The sequence below is a fragment of the Girardinichthys multiradiatus genome, chromosome 20 (assembly GCF_021462225.1).
Source record: "Girardinichthys multiradiatus isolate DD_20200921_A chromosome 20, DD_fGirMul_XY1, whole genome shotgun sequence".
NCBI classification, from domain to species: Eukaryota; Metazoa; Chordata; class Actinopteri; order Cyprinodontiformes; family Goodeidae; genus Girardinichthys; species Girardinichthys multiradiatus.
Window position 1 is genome coordinate 30958723 of NC_061812.1, and position 19035 is coordinate 30977757.

Genomic DNA, 19035 nt, shown 5'->3' on the forward strand with positions numbered 1-19035 from the left:
CCCACCATGTCTCATTATGGGGGCAGTGGGGTTAAGGTGATGGCAGTATAAGTTTTCTACCACACAGATGCCTTGCTTGACATTAAAAGGTTATATTTTAGTCTCATCTGACCAGACAGCCTTCTTCCACGTGTTTGCTTGTCTCAACATTTAAATTGAACATATTATGGCTTTTATTTTACACATAAGCTTTATTCAGGGATGTCTAAGTGTCAAAGTAATATGCATATCACATCCCAACTAAATACAATGAAGTTTGGAGATGTAACATGTCAACATGTGGAAAAGTTGAAGAGGTATGAATGCTTACTCAGAACTCGATTTAAATAACATGAAATAGAGTAACATTAAGTTTACACTTTACTGTGTAATATATGTACTTGTGAAAAAAATCTCTATTAAAAGATTTCATAGGACAAACAATTCACTTTTTACCTGGCTATATTCCTCCACATAAAGCCGTTTGGATGTTGGCAGAAAAATTCAATGTTGTTCTCTTCTAACCAAAGCACCTTCTTCCACCTGTTTGGTATATTGTTTTAAATTGCTTGTGGCAAACTTAAAACTGGACTTTTTATGGCTTTCTTTCACCAATTGCTAAAATCCTGTCCTTGCCTAGCCTGTCTGTCTTGGTAGGTTTTTAGTTGTGCAATACTTCTGAATTTTTGCTGACTCACCGAACAGAGTTCTGTACAATTTTTAAAGCTTGGAATGTTGTTTTATGATCTAACCCTGATTTATACTCCTCAACAACTCTCTCACACACAGATTGTTCTTTTGCTAATTAATTGGCCACATTAAATTTTTTAGGGGTATCAGTGCTTTCTGTTTTTTTGTAATAAAATTTGAAAACCTTTTATCAAATACTTTCCGCTTCACAGTTATACACAGCTTTGTGTTGTTCACATACAATCACAATACAATGTATCCCAATTTTGTAGTTGTATTATAAAAATGTGGAAAAGTAAAAAAATTACTTTTGCGCTGTTTGTTACCCTGGAGCTAAGCAAACGGGCTTTGTTGGATTGTATGTATGGTGTAGCTTTGTGATTTCAAATTGCCTCTCTGAATTTGGTGCCATTTTCCCTAGACGTCACACAGGAAAATTCAAGTTGTTTTGTGTTTATTTTTGAATATTTTTTTAGTTGGAGCATCATAATTCAGATTAAATCCAATTTTATTTTATACGGAGCCCGCGAGGGGACATGAGGGAATTTTTTTTCTTTTGCGTTCCTACGCAGTACTTTTAAGTTCGCTCGCAAACGTTGTTAATCACCTAGAGAAAGCTGTGCATTTTGGAACAGCAGCACATTTGACAAACTGCTCACAAAACAAAAAACACTGATATGGCATTGATATGGTTTATTTGTTATATGCAGGTTAACACGCTGTCAACAATGCGATTAAATGCTTAGGATAAGACGAACCGTTCAAATCACTATAAAAACAAAAGTGGCGTGCAAAAAAAGTACACATCATGCAGCAGTAATTAGCAAAAAAGTGTCAGATGTGGTTTCGTGCAGTATTATGGTCCAGAGTTCAGTAGTTTGACAGCTTGTGGATAATAACTGTCTTTAAGTCTGATTGAAGATCCTTTTATTTAAGGCCGATTTCAAAATAAAACTCAATAAATCTCAAAAACGGATCTCCCACAAAGTATTGCGAGATAACGCAAAGACTATTGCGTGAGAACGCAAATGGTATAGCGTGGGCACGCAAAAGTATTGCGAGCGAACGCAAAAGAAAAAAATTCCCATGCCCCCTTGCGGGCTTCGTAATTTTACCCAATGAATTTTAGATGATCAAAACTACTTTAAGACTACAACGCAGCAATTGGCTACAATTTAAACTGGGATCTGAACTATCCCATTCTTTTATGAGCTTGATCTCTCCACTGAACACTAGGTGGCAGCGGCGCCCCACTGATGACTGGCTACTGTCAGAAAACACCAAAGAAGGAAGTGGAGGAGGAAAAGAAACAGTTGGCTTTCTGTTAACAAACAAGGTTACACATCTATCTTAACGGTATGTTAAAAAACTCAGCTTTTTGGGATGAAATCTGTTAAATGATTCTGGCACTTGCTGGGCTTCGTGTCTCTTTTTAAGCTCGTCTGAGCTGACAGGAATAGGAAACAGGCGCTAATAATAGCAGGTCCAGTTAGTATCACTGGCTAAGAGTTAGCTTCTGGCAAGCTAAAGACGTGCACATTTACTGTTTACTATGTTTCTTCATTTTTTTGTGCGAGTGAAGCTTTGTTTTAGTGGAAACATTTATAGGTTGGACACAGAAGACGCTAATATTACTCATATCTCTTTCTCTGCTTTCTCATGCTAACACCCTGGTTGCTTGCTAACATTCGTCGTTTTAAGAAAAACATCTGGTCCTTTTAACAGGACTAACATGAGATCTGACTCACAGCCAGGTTGCTGTCAGATGAGTCTATCTGCTGTGTATTGATTGTACCTTATGTTGCATGTTTACATGTGTTCGTGTTGAAGCAAGCGTTTATATCCTTTTATCAAGGGCTTGACAGTTAAAGACAGTCATCCGCAATACATGTAAATTCACCATAAGCAAATAACAGCACGGACTATTGCCTTTTTCTTGTGAATTTCTTCGAAACATGCATATTTTTGCTATTATGATAAACTCGATTGCTGTGTTTTATGAATAATTGACTTTCGCCTTTCTAAAAAATCAATGCCACAATATAGATATACTCTGCTGCAGATAGATATCCTGCATTACGATCGTTACATGGTAATTGAATCAAAAATAAAATAAAAAGCTTTTCCTGCTGCTTTGTATTAATTTATCACATTAAATCCCAATAAAGTACATTGAAGTTTGGGGTTGTAACGTGAAAAAAACGTGAAATAGTTCAAAAGCTATGGACACTTTTTCAAAACACTTTTGTGCTAAAATTTGGAATATAAAAAAATCTTGAAAATAAAAGTTTTATTGGTAAAATATCTAATTTGAACGTCCTTTGGCTATTCCAGGGAATAAAATTACTGAAAAAAAACCCCCAAAACTTTTTACTGACTTGCATATTAATCAACCCTTATCTACTGGGAGAATATGTAGCACAGGGTAACTAATATAGTAAAAATTTACATACCTATGTTACCTTTTTATATATCAGTCAGTCACTTTCTACCGCTTATTCCATAGTGGGTCGCGGGGAAGGTGGTGCCTATCTCCAGCTGTCTATGAGCTTATTTAAATTTTGAGGTTGTATTATTTGATTGAAGTACCTGTCTTGTATAGAGATCTATTTATTTTCAGGTGACGTATTACATCATGTGAACTGTGAGGAACCCTTTTCAACTTGATATGAGCATCTGGAGGAGCAGCAGATCATGGATTTAGGAACAATTTGCGTCTTTTGAAACTGACAACCTTAAAGGACATGGAGAGGGAAGTGGCTGAGAAAGAGATGGATGATGAGGAGGTATGTGTAGGTGATTTTGTCTCAGAGGCCAGTTTTAGTGAGCAGCAAACTGGAGGGACTGGTGAGTACACGCAGGAGCATAATTTTGTCCATCTCAAATCTCAGGAAATACCAGTTATTGACTCTGGAGTTGGTGATGCAGAGTCATGTGAATCCACAGAGACTAAAGAGAATACAGAAGAGGTTTCAGTGGGGTTTGAACATGACTTGGATTATGAGAACCCACAGGTTATAAATCAAGAACAGGATGAAGCTGCAAAGGAGCAACAAATGAATGGAGAGTCCGGCTGCAGGGCATTGGGAGGTGGACGGAGGTGCAAGTTGAGGAGCGACAGTTCTCTGTTTGAGCAGAGCGGTCAAAGTGCTTTTTCCTCCTTTCAGAAAGGCAGCATCCCATCAAGTGGAAGTCGGCACAAGCCGACTCGCAGGCGCAACCATCACCACCATCAGCAGAGCCGGGGTCGCAGGAGGTCAGGAAGACAACTTTTCTTGGCTTTCAGAGAGATGCTGTCTGAGTCTCTGAGTGTCTGGTGCATCTCGTGCGTCCACATGCTGATTGAGATTATTGTGACATTAACTCACAACTGTGGAGTCTGTGTGGAAACCGGAGTCTTGAAACTTTACAACTTTGGGATGCAACTTCTTGTTAAGATCACTGATCTACCTGGAATGAAGGCAGACATTAGTCGGATTTTGAAATGGATGAAATGCGCAGGAGCCGACCTTGGGGATAAAACCATGAGGACTCTGAAGTGGTTAAAGACAGCTGTCTCATCTTGTTTCAGACTTTTCTGTGCTGTAGTTATTTTCAGCTTCCAGTGGGTAAAGGGAATGTTGCTGCGTGTTGGTGGTGAGAGGGGTAAACGCTGTTGGACAGCTTTTCTGGAATCACGAGTCTGGAAGAGGATTGTGTCTGTGCTGGAGAGAGTTCGGAGCTGGTTTAGGAAGTATCGCAATACACCCTCATCACCTGAGTCACCAGGCAGAGCAGGAAGAGGTGAGCCAAGTCAGGAGCTAGAACGACTGCTGGCGTTGGCCGAGGTGCCAGAGGGGGAGCTTGACCCCTTCATGGTGCTTGGCGTGGAGGTACATGCTACAGAGACTGAGCTGAAGAAGGCCTACAGACAGCTGGCTGTCCAGGTGTGTGGCTAAAGTGTGAGAATTTCTGGAGTAATGAGTCTTTTTTTCTTTTTTACTCAAGTAACTTTTACTTCTGTACTTTTAGGTCCATCCAGACAAGAACAAGCATCCACGAGCTGGAGAGGCGTTTAAAGTTCTGAGGGCAGCCTGGGATATTGTCAGCAACCCTGAGACACGTCGAGAGTATGAGCTGTAAGTAATCAGGTCCTGTAGAAACAATACACAATAAGAAAACACATCTTACCATAAGCACACACAAAATATATAAACTTGATATTTATTTCTTTGTTTAGCTTTTGTCATTTGCTCAGATGATACAATTGTGAGGGTAATTTTTACACTCACCACTCTCACAAAACTTTGTTCTAAATAAAAACTCACTTTTCATGTGCAGATATATTTTTCCTCCAAACTGATTTAATAAGACTTGAAGAGTATGACACATACAGGCAACTGCATTAATCAATCAACTTTTATTAAATGTGCCCCCCCCCCCCCCCCCCCCTCTCTCTCTCTCACTCTCTTTTTTTTTTTTTTTTTAGGATTAAGTGTGCATTTAATGGATTTATGCCGATGTATAAATTTCCTTAAATTACAGCCAGGGGAAATAGCCTTGCCTTCTTAACTGCAACAGATTAGATGGGGAAAAAATACCCTCTGCTGAAAACTGGTGGAAATTTTGATGTCTGAGCAAAAAATGCACCATTTCTTCCAGTGGGGTCTCACCTGTATTTTTAGTTCAAATTTTTCTGATCAAATAAGTGGAACTTGTTTTGGAAGATCCTGAACATGCAGACGATATAGAGAACACAAATAAATTAACTTGTTAAGAAAGACCAGTCTGTGTTGCTCACTGAGGAATCTCTGTCTACTTGTTTACTGCATTGACAATAAAACATGCGCCACAGCGAGGTATTTTACAATCTACAGCATCACTTAAAGCTTTAGAAATGTCATTCCAATGCGGTTACCTCTAGTCGGACATTCTCAAAATTTTAAGGGCTGCCTGTTTACTAAAATAATTAGTTAAAAAAGAATAACGCATTTTTTTCTCTCTCTTTGATCACTTATGCATTTGCTGTATTTGTGATTGAAGAGAAGACAAGGACCTAAAGCAAACATACACCACCGTCAAAAGTTTTAGAACGCTTTTCTAACTCAATGGGTCTCTTTAGTTTCATGACTATTTACATTGTAGATTCTCACCAGAGGCAACAAAACTGTAAATGAGCACACATGGAATTATGTAGTAAACAAAAAGTGTGAAATAACTCTAAACAGTTTTATATTTTAGATTGTTACAAAATATCCACCCTTTGCTTTGATGACTGCTTTGATCTCTTAATATTTTCTCCATGAGCTTCATGTGGTGGTCACCTGAAATGGTTTTCCAAAGAGTCTTGAAAGAACTTCCCAGATGTTCATTGAGAGACGGCCAAAGGTTAATATTTCAGTCATTACAGCAAAGGGCGTCTACTTTAAGGATTCTAAAATATAACATATTTAAAGTTATTTCATAATTTTTGGTTTGCTACATAATTGCATATGTGTTCATTCACTGTTTTGATGCCTTCACTGAGAATCTATGTTCAACGTAAATTGTCATAAACGTGAAGAAAACCATTAAATGAGAAAGTGTATCTAAAACTTTTGACCTGTAGTTTAGTTGCAGATCTGCTGTTATTGATGGGGAGTGTTTGCTTCTGTGTGTATTTCTCACAATCTGCTTTGTGATTCCAGTGCAGAAAAATAGCAAATACGTGTAAAAGAAGATTGGAAATTCCCCCTATAGATGTATCTAGTATGCAACTTCTGAGTTAACTTGAATCATCAGTTATTTCTTTCCCACACAGGAAGCGAATGGCAGCAACTGAGCTCTCAAAGTCCATGAACGAGTTTCTTACTAAGCTACAGGATGACCTGAAGGAAGCTATGAACACCATGATGTGCACAAAGTGTGAAGGCAAGCACAAGTACGTTGATGCACATCAGACATCATAATCACCTGATCGTTTAACCCTCACTATCTGAAACGTGCAGTATTATTCATATCAGAGCCACATCTTGTGTTGTCCAGTGTACTTCCACCTCAGTGGTATTTCCTTCATGACCTGTGTGTGCAGGCGGTTCGAGATGGATCGAGATCCCGCTGAAGCCCGCTTTTGTTCTGAATGCAACCGTTGCCATAGTGCTGAGGAGGGAGACCTGTGGGCCGAGTCCAGCATGTTGGGCTTACGCATCACGTTCTTTGCTTGTATGGAAGGAAAGGTGTATGATATTACAGGTGAAGAACAGATTTTATTTTGTTTTTCTTTCTACCCTCAAACACATACTGTATCATGCAGGTTGAAAAGCTTCATCCCCCTAAACACACGACCTCCATCCTGAAATATAGTGGTAGCATCATCATGCTCTCATCATCAAACTTTCTTCTTCTTGTCAGAAGCTGATAGAAAGAAAACCTGTTAGAGGTTGCAAAAGACTTCAGACTGGGGCAGAGGTTCACCTTTCAGCAGATAAAGACCCTGAAGTTACAGCCAGACCTACAATGGAATGGTTTAGATCAAATCATATTCATGTGATAATATGGCCCAGTCAAAGCAAAGACTTGCATCTAATTGTAAATCTGCAGCAATACTTTGGGAAACTGCTCTTCACAGGCACTCTTTGTCATTGTCTTTCCACCCTGCAGTTATGCACTACTTTGTGTTGGTCTATCGCATAAAATTCCAATAGGATAGACTGAAGTCTTTTGTTGAGAAAATGTGGAAAAGTTTATCGAGGTACTGTATGTGCATGGTCAGAATATTGCTGCTTAAAACCTATATCTGGGGTTCTTGGCTTTTTTTACATGGCTGTGATCAGCAGTGTTGTAGCCTTAAAAGGAAGAAATGGAAGTAAAACTCTCAGGCAAAATGTAAGAGCTATTTAGGAAACTGACAGCTGTCTACACCTTATCTGAGTTCTAAAATATTAAGACAGTAATAAATAATTAGTCTACTCCAGATCTTCTCAGTTGCTGCAGAAACATAAAGGTGAATTATTCTTGACTAACACCTTAAGCAGCATTAATCTGACCTACTTATGTTCAAATGGTCTCTCAAGTTGTTGCTAAACGTTTTGGTCCAATTTTCTTTACAGCGTTGCATCAGCTCATTGAAGCTCTCTTAAAGGGGACATCATGCAAAATCCATTTTTGTAGCCCTTAAATACATTTTGTTGTTTACTTGGAGTCTGTAGGAGTGCCGAAAAGTTGAATGTAGTCTCTCCAGGTGCTGCGTAGATATCTTTATATTCTATTTGGGTCATATTTTTCCAACTGTTCAGCTTTCTCCATCATCTGTAACGTTTTTTGAACTGTTATGTCACAGTATTTGATGCGGAACAGCTAAACCAGGTCATGGACTTCCGGCTGACCAATTCGCGTATCTGCCATTTTTATTTCCCGCTGTGATTTTGTAGTACCAGCTCAAGTATGCCGACTCTGCAAGTTGATAAGTCTAAATGTCCGGTTGTTGTGTGTATTAAACCACACATTTCTTTACACAATCCCCCTTCATAGGCCACAACTGAATGATTTAAATTTGAAAAGGAAGAATTGAAAAGCATGATATGTCCCCTTTAAAGTCCCCCTGTACATTTCACATTGAGGTCTGCAGTCTTACTTTCTATGTGGAAAACTTTCCTTCTTTTTTCTTGCAGTTTGTTAAGGATTTACTGGTGTGTTTGGTATGATTTTCCTGTTGTATGTCTATATTTCAGCCAAACTTCAACAAACCTTATTTTACTTTGCAGTAATTCGCAATACAGTGATGTTTTCTGGCTCGAAATCTGTAGTCATCTGTAGTCCCTGGATAAAAACTAAACCTCTGTCCAGAGTTCTGCTGTGCATTGGGGCCAAACATTCCCATTTGGGTTCTTGTCTGTCCAAAAGACATTTTAATCAAATTCTTGTGATTCATATGCAGCTTTAAGAATCTAATCTGTATTGTCGCACATTTTTTTAAAGACAGGAACCTATACTAACTAGCCATACTTTTGCAGTCTATTTAATATTTTCCATATAAACCTAAACACTTAAAAAATAGCTGAGACCTTTAGATTCTGAGTTTCTACCTAATTGTTTGCAGCTTATTTGAGTACTTCATGGTTTGACAAAATATTCCCATAATGCATCAGTGACCGTTTGTTTGTCGGATGTTAGATTTTAGACCAGGTTATTTGCCACTGCGCTGTCTCTAAGCTGTTTTTTGTTTTTCTGCTGCTGTGTTTATGATCTAACGCATCAAGTCATGTGAGCATCTTCCTGTTAGAGATAAAGTTGTTTTCAATCTTTTCAAATCAACAATAGACCTTTTTAAAAGCAATAAAAAAAAAACAACTAAAAACTGTGAACTTAAAAGTAATGTTTAAGTATTTCTGCAAAGTTAGTACTTTTGGTCCTTCTCTGTGCATCAGAAATTCTATATTGATGAATCACTTGTTTGCTGTCATGTTTCAGAGTGGGCCGGTTGCCAAAGAATAAGCATTTCCCCCGATACACATCGCGTACCGTACCACATCTCCTTTGGGTCGAAGAATAACAGCAACGCCGCACGACACAGGTACGTCTCTCCAAGGATACAGGTCCCTCTCACTAAATTACAATATCACCCAAATGTACATTTATTTAATTGGTTCAATTCAAAAAGGGAAACTTTCATAAAATATATAGATTTGGTACACGCAGAGTAATATACTCCAAGGGTTTATTTCTGTTAATTTTTCTGATTACGGCTTACAGCTGATGAAAACCCAGATTTTTGTTTCTCAAAAAAGGTGAATATTACAGAAGACCAATTAAAACCAAAGGATTTTTAATATAGTCTTGTTGGCCTGTCTGTACTGTATATGCATAGCTGCTGAGGTGTTAAGGAAGGAATTTCTTCACGTGTGCACAACATGAACATAAAGAAGCTTTCAGTAGGGTTGCATAATGTTAGAAAGTTATGCAATGGTAATATTATTGTTAAATATTGCCACGGGAGTTGTGATAAATTCATGATTTTGTCACTTCTCTCTTTCTCAACTGTGCTTCCAAAACTCTGGGTCAGGTGTGGCACTTCTACTGCAGTGAGACCCCATCCAACAGGCTCAGTATTACACTGGCAAGCAAAGTGTGAGCTCATAACACTTAATATATCACCCTACAATCGGTGAATTTCAACCAGTCCTCTGCGCACACTAATATTGTGATGACAATGCATTTGCGATATGTTGTGCAACCCTCTTTGTCAGCTACAAAAAGAGTAGCCGACATAAATGATCTTTTAACTCTGAAGGTGCTTAAAGGTGCAATAAAAAGTTGACTTTGTCAGTTGGTTGATAGTTATTTAGGTTGTTTTTCCACAAGAATGCACCATTTGGGTCTTTTCTGGCCAATACAGTTTTTTTTTGTTTAATTGTTGGTCTGACCTGTTTAATCTGATACTGGGCAACTCTGCTTTCCCTTCTAAAGACACACAACATTTTTAAGAAATGTAACATTAAAATGATTGACCATGAAAGAGAAATATGCTGAGATTTTCCTGTATTTCATTTGTCATCAGTGGTCAGAACCAGTCGGGGGAAAATTGCCCAGTTTATTGACACAGTTCTGCAGTATCAAATACCTGTAAACAATTCAGAGAATTTGCGGACAAGTAAATTTCAGCTGCATATGTTCTTAGAAGGATGAAAACCTGATGTGGTGTTTCGCCCTGACTTCGGTGTCCCATTTTTGCCAATGCAAGCTGTTGTTGACGGATGTAAATCTATTCTACGATATCAGTGCCGATACTGTCAGTTTCTCATTGAATAATTCTGTTATGACCACAGTGACACTCTAAGAAACACTGTAAAAATACATTTTGCAGCCTTTGTACAGTTGAAAGAATGAACTAATAGTAGAGAACAGCAGGTGTCATGCTTCCTGTATGTAACGTAGAAATCCTGTCATCCACATGACGTCAACGTATATCATAACTGTTATAAAGCTATTTTCTGATACATTTGCCTTGGAGATAGAAGTGATTTGCATTTAACTTTGGTTTTATTGCTGGCCCAGCAGGGACTATAAACTCTCCCTGACTATGTAAGGTCTGAATGTGTCAGGTGTACTGGGCTGCCTTAACTAGGCCACACAGGTTAAAAATATTTAGAGTTGTGGTGTTCAAATGAAAAAAACTTGTATCCACAAAAAAATCATACATTTTATTTTGAAATTTCTTGCTTATTTTATTTACCTCCACAGCAATTAACTAAACATGGAGAATTTTAATGAAATTAACAAAGTAGTTGGCTTTTTGTAGAAAAGGGATTTATAAACCATTGTAGATCCAAAACCGGTAGAACCTGGTGGCCGACAGGTGCGAAAGCTCAGCAAACGCCTAAACGCGCCACAAATGGCGAAACGTGCTGCAAACACTTGAATGATGCAAACTCCAAAACAAACAAAAACAAATGCAACAGAAAAACGCTGAAAAGGAAAATGCAGCAAAAACAGAAAAACAGAAAGTTAAGAAAACCTGCAAGCTCGCTTCACAAAATGGACGTGCACCAGATTACTACAGGGAGTCGACCACTAAGTCATATGGGACCAAGACCCTGAGTAAAAACATTAACAGCATTCCCAGAAGAAAGTTAGAGAGAAGAAAGAAAGGATACGTTTTACTTCATGTCTTTTTTAAACAAGGAGCCATAATCTTCAATCAATCAATCAATCAATCAAAATATATTTCTATAGCACCTTCCAACAACGCTTTGCATTGGCCAAGGTGCTTTACAAAATAAAACAAATAAATACAGAACACAATCAAACAAAATATCGTGTCAAGTAAAAACTAGAAATACAAATACATTAAAAGACAATTTAAAACACTAAAAATCAAATGTCAAAAGCCTTTTTGAATAAATAGGTCTTAAGTTTAGCTTTTGAATAAAAACAGGTTGGAGATGGTGCGCAACTCATAGGGAAGTCTATTTCAGGATGTTGGGCCAGCCCCTAACAAAAGACTGGTCCCCCTGCTTGCACCTAGAGCAAGGCACCTCCAGCAGATGTCGTCCAGCTCTGCTGGGCTGGGCTAGTTCAACTAGGTAGGGGATAATCTTTTACAATATTATAAAACGGCAGCATATTTACGTCAGTAATTGTACTGTGCCCCTACTGGTCTGGTGCACTTGTGTTTCGTGGAGTGAGCTTGCAGCTTTTTTAAAAATTTATTTAACTAGCTGCTGTTTTTGGTATTTGCAACATTTTATTCTTTTGCTTCTATCTATTTTCTGTGATTTCAGAATTTTTCTTTTGCAGCGTTTTTCTGTTGCCTTTGTTTTTTGTTTGTGTGTTTTGGAGTTTCCGTCATTCATGTTTTTAGCTGTTTGCTACGTGTTCGCATCTGCCGGCCAAAACATAAGAAATAATTTGACAGGTTCGCCTTATTAAAAAAAATTTCCTAGATGTTTTGGGTCAATTTGCTTTCAGTTTTGGTAGTCTACAAAATGTTTCTCGTTTATTCTCTGCAATAAGAACAGGATATAGATCACTCTTTCTTCAAGTTTAATAAATGAGTCCACTCAAATCTGATTTTGAGTAAAGGTCAGTGAATCTTTGTGGTCCTATTTACTATGAAATCAAAATGAAAACAAGACAATTTATGTTCACTTAACACTATCCATTTTAAGGAAGATTTTAACATGAATGAAAACCTCTCCTTTTAAAAGGTGAAGAATTATCCATTTGCATCAGCTGCCTGTGGTGGCGGGTTAAATTTACACCGTTTTATTGCGGGTGGGGGCTGCACAAAAATAATTCAAAGACCCCCAATTTTGACTCCCCTGCTCTAAAAATTATTTTGGTAGATTTTCCTCCTTATTAGATAGTAAAGCAATATAAAGAGTGATACACAAAGAAAAAGTCAACATAAGACATGTTCACATATATATATCACACTCTATAATAAATTCATGCCCCGTCAAGATTTCCATAAACCTTTTAGAACATGAGGATACTTAACAGTCTGTGAAAACTTTCTTTCATTTTAAACACCCAACTTATTTGAAGAGAAGCTTCCAATAAAATGACCTCATTATTCTTCTTTTTGACACTTGGGGGCGCTGTATTACATGTTTTATTCAATACAAACAGTGACAACACAGTTTTAAAGTAGCTCAGGCTCCACAGAAAAAATTATTCATTCTTCTAAAATTTAAAGACATTTATATAAACGGTTGTTCTTTACAAATCAACCCTTACACATAAAATACTGTTCAAATGTAACCATGAATGCAACAGCAATGCAAATATTAAACGTGTTTTCTTGAGCGGCAAAAACACCTTTTTAATTTCCTCAGCTGCCTGTCTGATACAGCCCTGCTGCCCCTCAATAAATAATGAATTTTTTCTCTTTGTTTCTTACCTGAGATATTCAAAGAGATCTGAAATGATACAATTTCTGTTTGTAGAGCTGTTCACCTAAACATCTTGAAGTTGTGATAATGTAAAATTAACATGAACCTGAACTATCTAAATGTTTAATTTAGAGAACAGGTTTTTTCCCATAAAGGTACCATTAATATTTACGTTCTCTTTATGGACTGTTTTGTTCTCTCTGTCTGAGGGGTTACCGTTTGTCCTATTTTTGTTAAGAGACCATTTGATGGCAGCATGCTGTCCACAGTCCTACAGCTGCTTCATGTAAACATCACACTTTGAATGCGTGACCTTTTCACTTCCCTTACTGCTGTTAAATAATAATCATAGAATTGCGTTAATCCAGTTAAAAATCCATGCTGTGTAAAACGGATCAAAAGTTGCATAAAATGTTTGTAATAAATGTGTCATTTTGGAAAAAAAAACTTAAATGACCCATTGATAGAAAAGAAACATATGGATTCATTATTATTATTTATATTCTTAGTTAGGCTCCAGCTTTCTTATACAGTGGTTGAAAGATCAGCTTAGTAACAGAGGTTTTACAATGTTTGGTGCGACTTTTTCCAAATCTATCAGATTAAGAAGAGACTGTTTCCTGTTTCCTGTTTTATGTTTTATTGTACATGGAGCCTAAAATCAACTTTCACAGTGAGTCTGGGAAATCCTGGCATGTTTTTGGTTGTCAGAACCTTTCTGGCAGACCTCCCCTATCCAGGGACAACATGTTCAAGGTCCCTTTTGTTTAACCAAAATCATGTCTAATGTTGGATAAAGAAAAAATTAAAGACAATTGTGTGTGTGTTTGATGCTAATGCTTTGGCAACAATGAAAACCATTTCATGTGTTCCCTTGCAGGAGCCCCTCAGAGCATACCACAGGTCCGTCACACCCGGCTGATTTGCAGGACTTCTTCAACAGAATGTTTAAGGGTGGACCGCCAAATGAAATGGCTGCCAATGGTGGAGGCTTTTTTCCCTCAGGTCCACCCCACCATAACCCACCCGGTGCTGGAGCAACTCCTTTCTCCCCTCCCTCGGGTCAGACAGGTTTCTACATGCCGGGGGGCCATCGGCCAGAGTCCAGCGAGACGTGGCCTGATGGGGGCAAACCCCCCAGGAGGAGAAAGAAGGTCCGAAAACCCTTCCAGAGGTGAAGTCTGTTTACTTGTGTGTCAAAACAGGGAAATGATAAAAAAACAATGGCCATGTTTGTCTCTCGCCTGCCTGTTGGCATGCCAAGATCTGAAACGGTTAGTGGTTGAGTATAAAGCTGCAGTCAGATCAGCCAAGCCGAAAGTTACTGGATTACAAAGAGAAACCAGTTGACCAGTGGATCTTAGTGATGAAGGCCGAGGAAGTGGCAGTGACGGTGCTCTATCTGCCATTTCATCTTATCGTTGTTGGTTTTAATCTTGACTGTAGCCTTGAAAACCGAAATCCCTCTTATGCCGTAATGAAGCATTTTCTTTTTGAGAATTTCCTGCCAAATCCATTATTGCATGATTTATTCACCTTTTTTTTTTCTTCTGTTTTGTATCGGGTTAATTTTTCACTTGGAAAGTGGAGAGAGAGAGAGAAACGGTTGAGGAGAGGGCTACAGTCATCAAGATTTGCGGATCATTATAACTGGGAAATGAAGACGAGGGTTTGTGCAGCTTCAGTGTGTCAGTGTTACTGGTATTATTGCTGTGAGTTCATTGTTTTCTGCTTCTGGAGCAAAGCCTTGTCCTTCATATTCTTAGAAGTAACCCAAACCAAATGATGGAACAAATCTGAACCACGCTAACGGGACACTGAATACAGAATGGTTTTTTACATTCAGCAGAACGGTTTATCTGGAAATGTTTTACAATTCCTGTTCTCACATTCATGGCTTTGTTCTTGACTTTATGTGGCTCAGGTTGTTCTAACAGTGCCTTGCAAGATTATTTATACCCCTTCAACCTTGTTGAGTTTTGTTTCATTGCGCCCACAAACTCCTATGTATTTTCCTTGGATTTTATGTAATCGACCAACACAAATTGGTGCATAAATATGCACCGAGATGAAAAATGTACATGGTTTTCAAATTTCTTCTTTTTACAAATAAACTAAAAAGTATGCTAAACGGTTTCTATTAACTCCTCAGTGAATACGTTGTAGAAAAACACCTTTTGCTTCAGTTTCAACTTCAGGGATTTTTGGGGAATGTCTCAAGCAGCTTTGAACACAAGGGCTGAAATTTTTGCTAATCTTTCTTTGCAAAAATAAACTCAAGCTTAGGGAGATTGGATGGAGGGTGTTTTCCCAAGTCATTTCAATTGGGTTTAGGCCTGGAGTTTGACGGGCCCTTCTGACACATGAATATGCTTTGATTGAAATGCCACGGCTCCTGTGTCTGTATGTTTAGGGTTCTCCTGCTAGAAGCTCGTTTGCAACTTCTAACAGGTTTTTCTTCCAGGATTATCCTGTATCAGCTCCATACATCTTGCAGTCAACTTTAATCAACTTTCCTGCCTCAAGTGAAGAAGAGCATCCCCACAGCACGATGTACACGATGATCGACCAGGTTTCACAGTAGGAATACTTGGTTCAAGGCTGAAAAGTTCAGTTTTGTTTCATCCGACCAGAGCTCCTTCTTCCCACATGTCTCCTTTTTCCTCAAATTGCTTGTGGCAAACTGCAAATAGGACCTCTATAGCTTTTTTATTGCCACTCTTCCATAAAGGCCAGATTTGTGGAGTGGGCCTCCTGGCTTCTTCTCTGATTACTGCTCTCCTTGCACGGCCTTTGAGTTTAGATAGGCGCCCATGTCTTGGTAGGGCCATAGTCATTTTTGAGTTCTGGTTTTAACAGCCCCCTGTAAAATATCCAAAGCTTGGAATATTGTTTTATCAACCAGCCCTGCTTTAAACATCTTTGCACCTTTTTCCTGGACCTGTCTACTGTGGTCCTTGGTCCTCATGATACGGTTTGTTGGAAGATGTTCTCTGACAAATCTTTGAGCCCTTCACAGCACAGCTGGGTTTATACTGACCTTAAATGATTCACACGTGAACTCAGTTTAATGATTGGGTGACTTCTGAAGGCCATGGTTGATTAGAGTTACCAGCATGATGGGGGCTGAATACAAGTGCACAGCACGCTTTTTGATTTTTATGTGTGAAAAAGAAAACAAGGGGATGTGAATACTTTTGGAAGGCACTGTACAATGGTTTAATTTACATGCGGCCTTAGTGAGTAGTAAAATGTTTTTTTGTTAAAGCTACAGATCTCTCAAAAAGAATAGGAAATCTTTACTATTTGCATTTATTTAATTAAAAACCTGCTTTAGTTCTGATATTCTCTTTTAAAGAAACATTTTGAAGCTGCTCGTTATTCGCTTGCATCATGGGGCTACATACTATAATAACAGACCGATTTTCTGTCTGAATCCTGAAAAAAAAATGTTTTTCAGGATGATTTCCATATAATTTAATAAACCGCAGCTTCTTCCGGTGGAAACGATTAGACTGGAATCAGAAAGTACACAGATTTAAACAGAGGTACTTTTCTGATGCAGAATGCAGCAAAAATATGCGTATGCTGCAGCATTGCCCATTTGCTCTCGTTTATATTTTTACGTAGCGGCTAAAATAATTCATGTTCCAGTTATCTGAATTCTGTCTCTGTTTTCCTCCTGAGCAGAAGTTGTTGCACGTCTTTAGCATGTTTTATTCCAGGATCATTACTGTTAAACATTTAATTATTCTTTCCAGCCGCTGATGTCCCAGTCCATGTCATGTTCTGCAGACTCTCATTTGATTACGGTTATTGTGGTTCAGATACAGACTCACAGGAAGTCTACCCAGTGCACACCTGTCGTAAAATCATAAACAAGGCGGTTGAGTTCACACGGGCCTTACCTAGAAATGAATTGATTATTATTTCATTAAAACCTTTTTTGTAGCCTTGTAAAAGCAACCTACTGCTTTGTTTACACCTGACTTGAAGATTGTGGGCAGTTATTGAAAAAGCAACTGTGTGTAAGGCTATATTGTATATTCATAAGAAGTTTTCTATTGTGTTAATTTTCTCCTTTCTTGGATGTGTCTTTTTGCACGCCCAGCGTTGAATAAAAAGGTGGTTTTGATTCAGTGATTTTGAAGCTAAGCCGCTTGCTGCAGGTGCGTGGGAGGTATTACTCACCAAAATGACAGCTCATTTACAGATTTTATTTTTGCACAGCCATCGCGCTTTGGAGAAGATAGGTTGTGTTATTGTGTTGCACAGAGTGAACACCTAAAAGGAGCTCTTGTTGCAGATGCTTGTTTGCGCAGGAAATCTTTGCTTATCTTCACCTGCTAAAAGGATTTTGGCTGGCTTTCCACACACAAAGGAATCTGAGATATAATATAGGCTCCTTATTATAATAAACCAAGATGTAAAATCTAAAGCTGGCTATCTTATGAAGGCAAACGTTTTCTAATTAGATGAAGTGAATTCGATCATTAACACATCAGCCCCTGACCTTCAGGTCCCACAGATGTTGAGCCGGACGGTTTAATTGTCCGCTTGAGGAACTGCACAGCCCCCATCCATGATTGCGTTTAACTGCCTTGCTTTTTTCCTTTTCAACTCTGTGATTTGAGAATATGAAGTGCTGTACGTTTTAAGGTAGCAGTTCAGAGCCCAAGACGCTTCAGTGTTCTGTTTCCTTTTTACATTTTAAAAGCCGATTATGCAGAAATATTTCAAAAATATTTGACAATCATCAGGTTTTTTTGTATGAAGTTAAAAGCTGAGTTCCCAGTTGGTGAACGGTTTTAAAGTAATCTTGGGTTTCTTTCCCCTGCTTTCTTTGGTTTTCAAAATAAAGATGATTTCCGAGATGTACAATGTTTGTTGTGTTTTCTGCTCATTTCCACCCTACCTGTCATACAGAACATTTTACTCAGGAATCGAACTGTCTGTAGCAGTCCTTATATCCAACCTGGTCTAAAAACAAAGCAAAAAGTACTGTGTCACCATTTCACCTCATTTTCCACTCGCTGACCTTTGTACGGCTGTGTTATGCCTGTGAAAATGGGGTGGGGCACCAGTAAATCTCTGCTCCTTACAAGGAGCTGCTTCAAAGAGATTGACTCCCTGGTGTGATGGGAAAAAAGAAAAAAAGAAATCATCACCAGATTAACTGATGTGAATGTCTGGGTCAGTAGAAAGCATTCTTCTGTATATTTGTATAGTTCCTTGCAAACTTGTTCATACCTCTTAAATATTTCCACATTTTGTCAGGTTACAACCACAATCCTCAATGAATTTTGTGTAATAGACCAACAAAAAGTAGTGAATATTTGGGAAGAGGAAGAAAAGTGATAGTTTAAAGAAAACAAAATGTGTTGTGCATTATATTCATCCCACCTGATAAGTAAATAGTCTACCTGTGTGTAATTTAATCTCGGTGTAAATCCAGCTGTTCTGTGAAGGCCTTGGAGGTGTGTTAGAGAACTTTAGTGAACAAACAGCATCAAGAAGACCAAGGAACACATCATGTTCCAGGAATAAAACTGGAGAAGTTTGAAAGCAGGATTAGATTATTAAACAATATCCCTGGCTTTGAAGCTTTTAACAGTACCGTTCAATCCATCATCATGGCTGTCCACCTAAACTGACACCTGGTAAGTCTAGAGGAGCTGCAAAGATCTACAGGTCAGGTGGAAGAAACTGTTGGCAGGACAAGTAACAGTTGTGCCCGACACAAATATGGCCTTTTCAAAAGAGTGGCAAGAAGACAACCGTTGCTAAAATAAAGATATAAAAAGTACCATTTGCAGTTACCATTAACCATGTGGCAGATCAAAGCAACCATGAGAGAACGTGCTCTGGTAAAATGGTGCAAAACACTATAAGGCAGAAAACTAACACTGAATCAACCGGAACACACCATTTCCACTGTGAAAAGCTGAGGTGGATCTAAATACAGCGCCTTGCAAAAGTATTCACCCTCTTTTATTGCCTCCCAACCTGGAATTAA

The 19035-nt window shown here is 38.4% G+C and overlaps 1 protein-coding gene across 2 annotated transcripts; it reads left to right on the forward strand.

Annotated features, from left to right (window-relative positions):
• The first annotated feature begins 1827 nt into the window (after positions 1 to 1827).
• Positions 1828 to 17897, forward strand: dnajc14 (DnaJ (Hsp40) homolog, subfamily C, member 14). 2 transcript variants are annotated; one of them, XM_047348100.1, is made up of 8 exons: positions 1828 to 2025; positions 3290 to 3455; positions 3561 to 4595; positions 4681 to 4787; positions 6449 to 6568; positions 6719 to 6879; positions 9097 to 9199; positions 13900 to 17897. In XM_047348100.1, exons 2-8 carry the CDS (start codon positions 3414 to 3416, stop codon positions 14195 to 14197), a joined length of 1866 nt encoding a protein of 621 aa, XP_047204056.1. In that variant the 5' UTR covers positions 1828 to 2025; positions 3290 to 3413; the 3' UTR covers positions 14198 to 17897. The 2 variants fall into 2 exon arrangements, with proteins under 2 accessions (XP_047204056.1, XP_047204055.1); XM_047348099.1 differs by having other exon boundaries at positions 3290 to 4595.
• The last annotated feature ends 1138 nt before the right edge of the window (positions 17898 to 19035 follow it).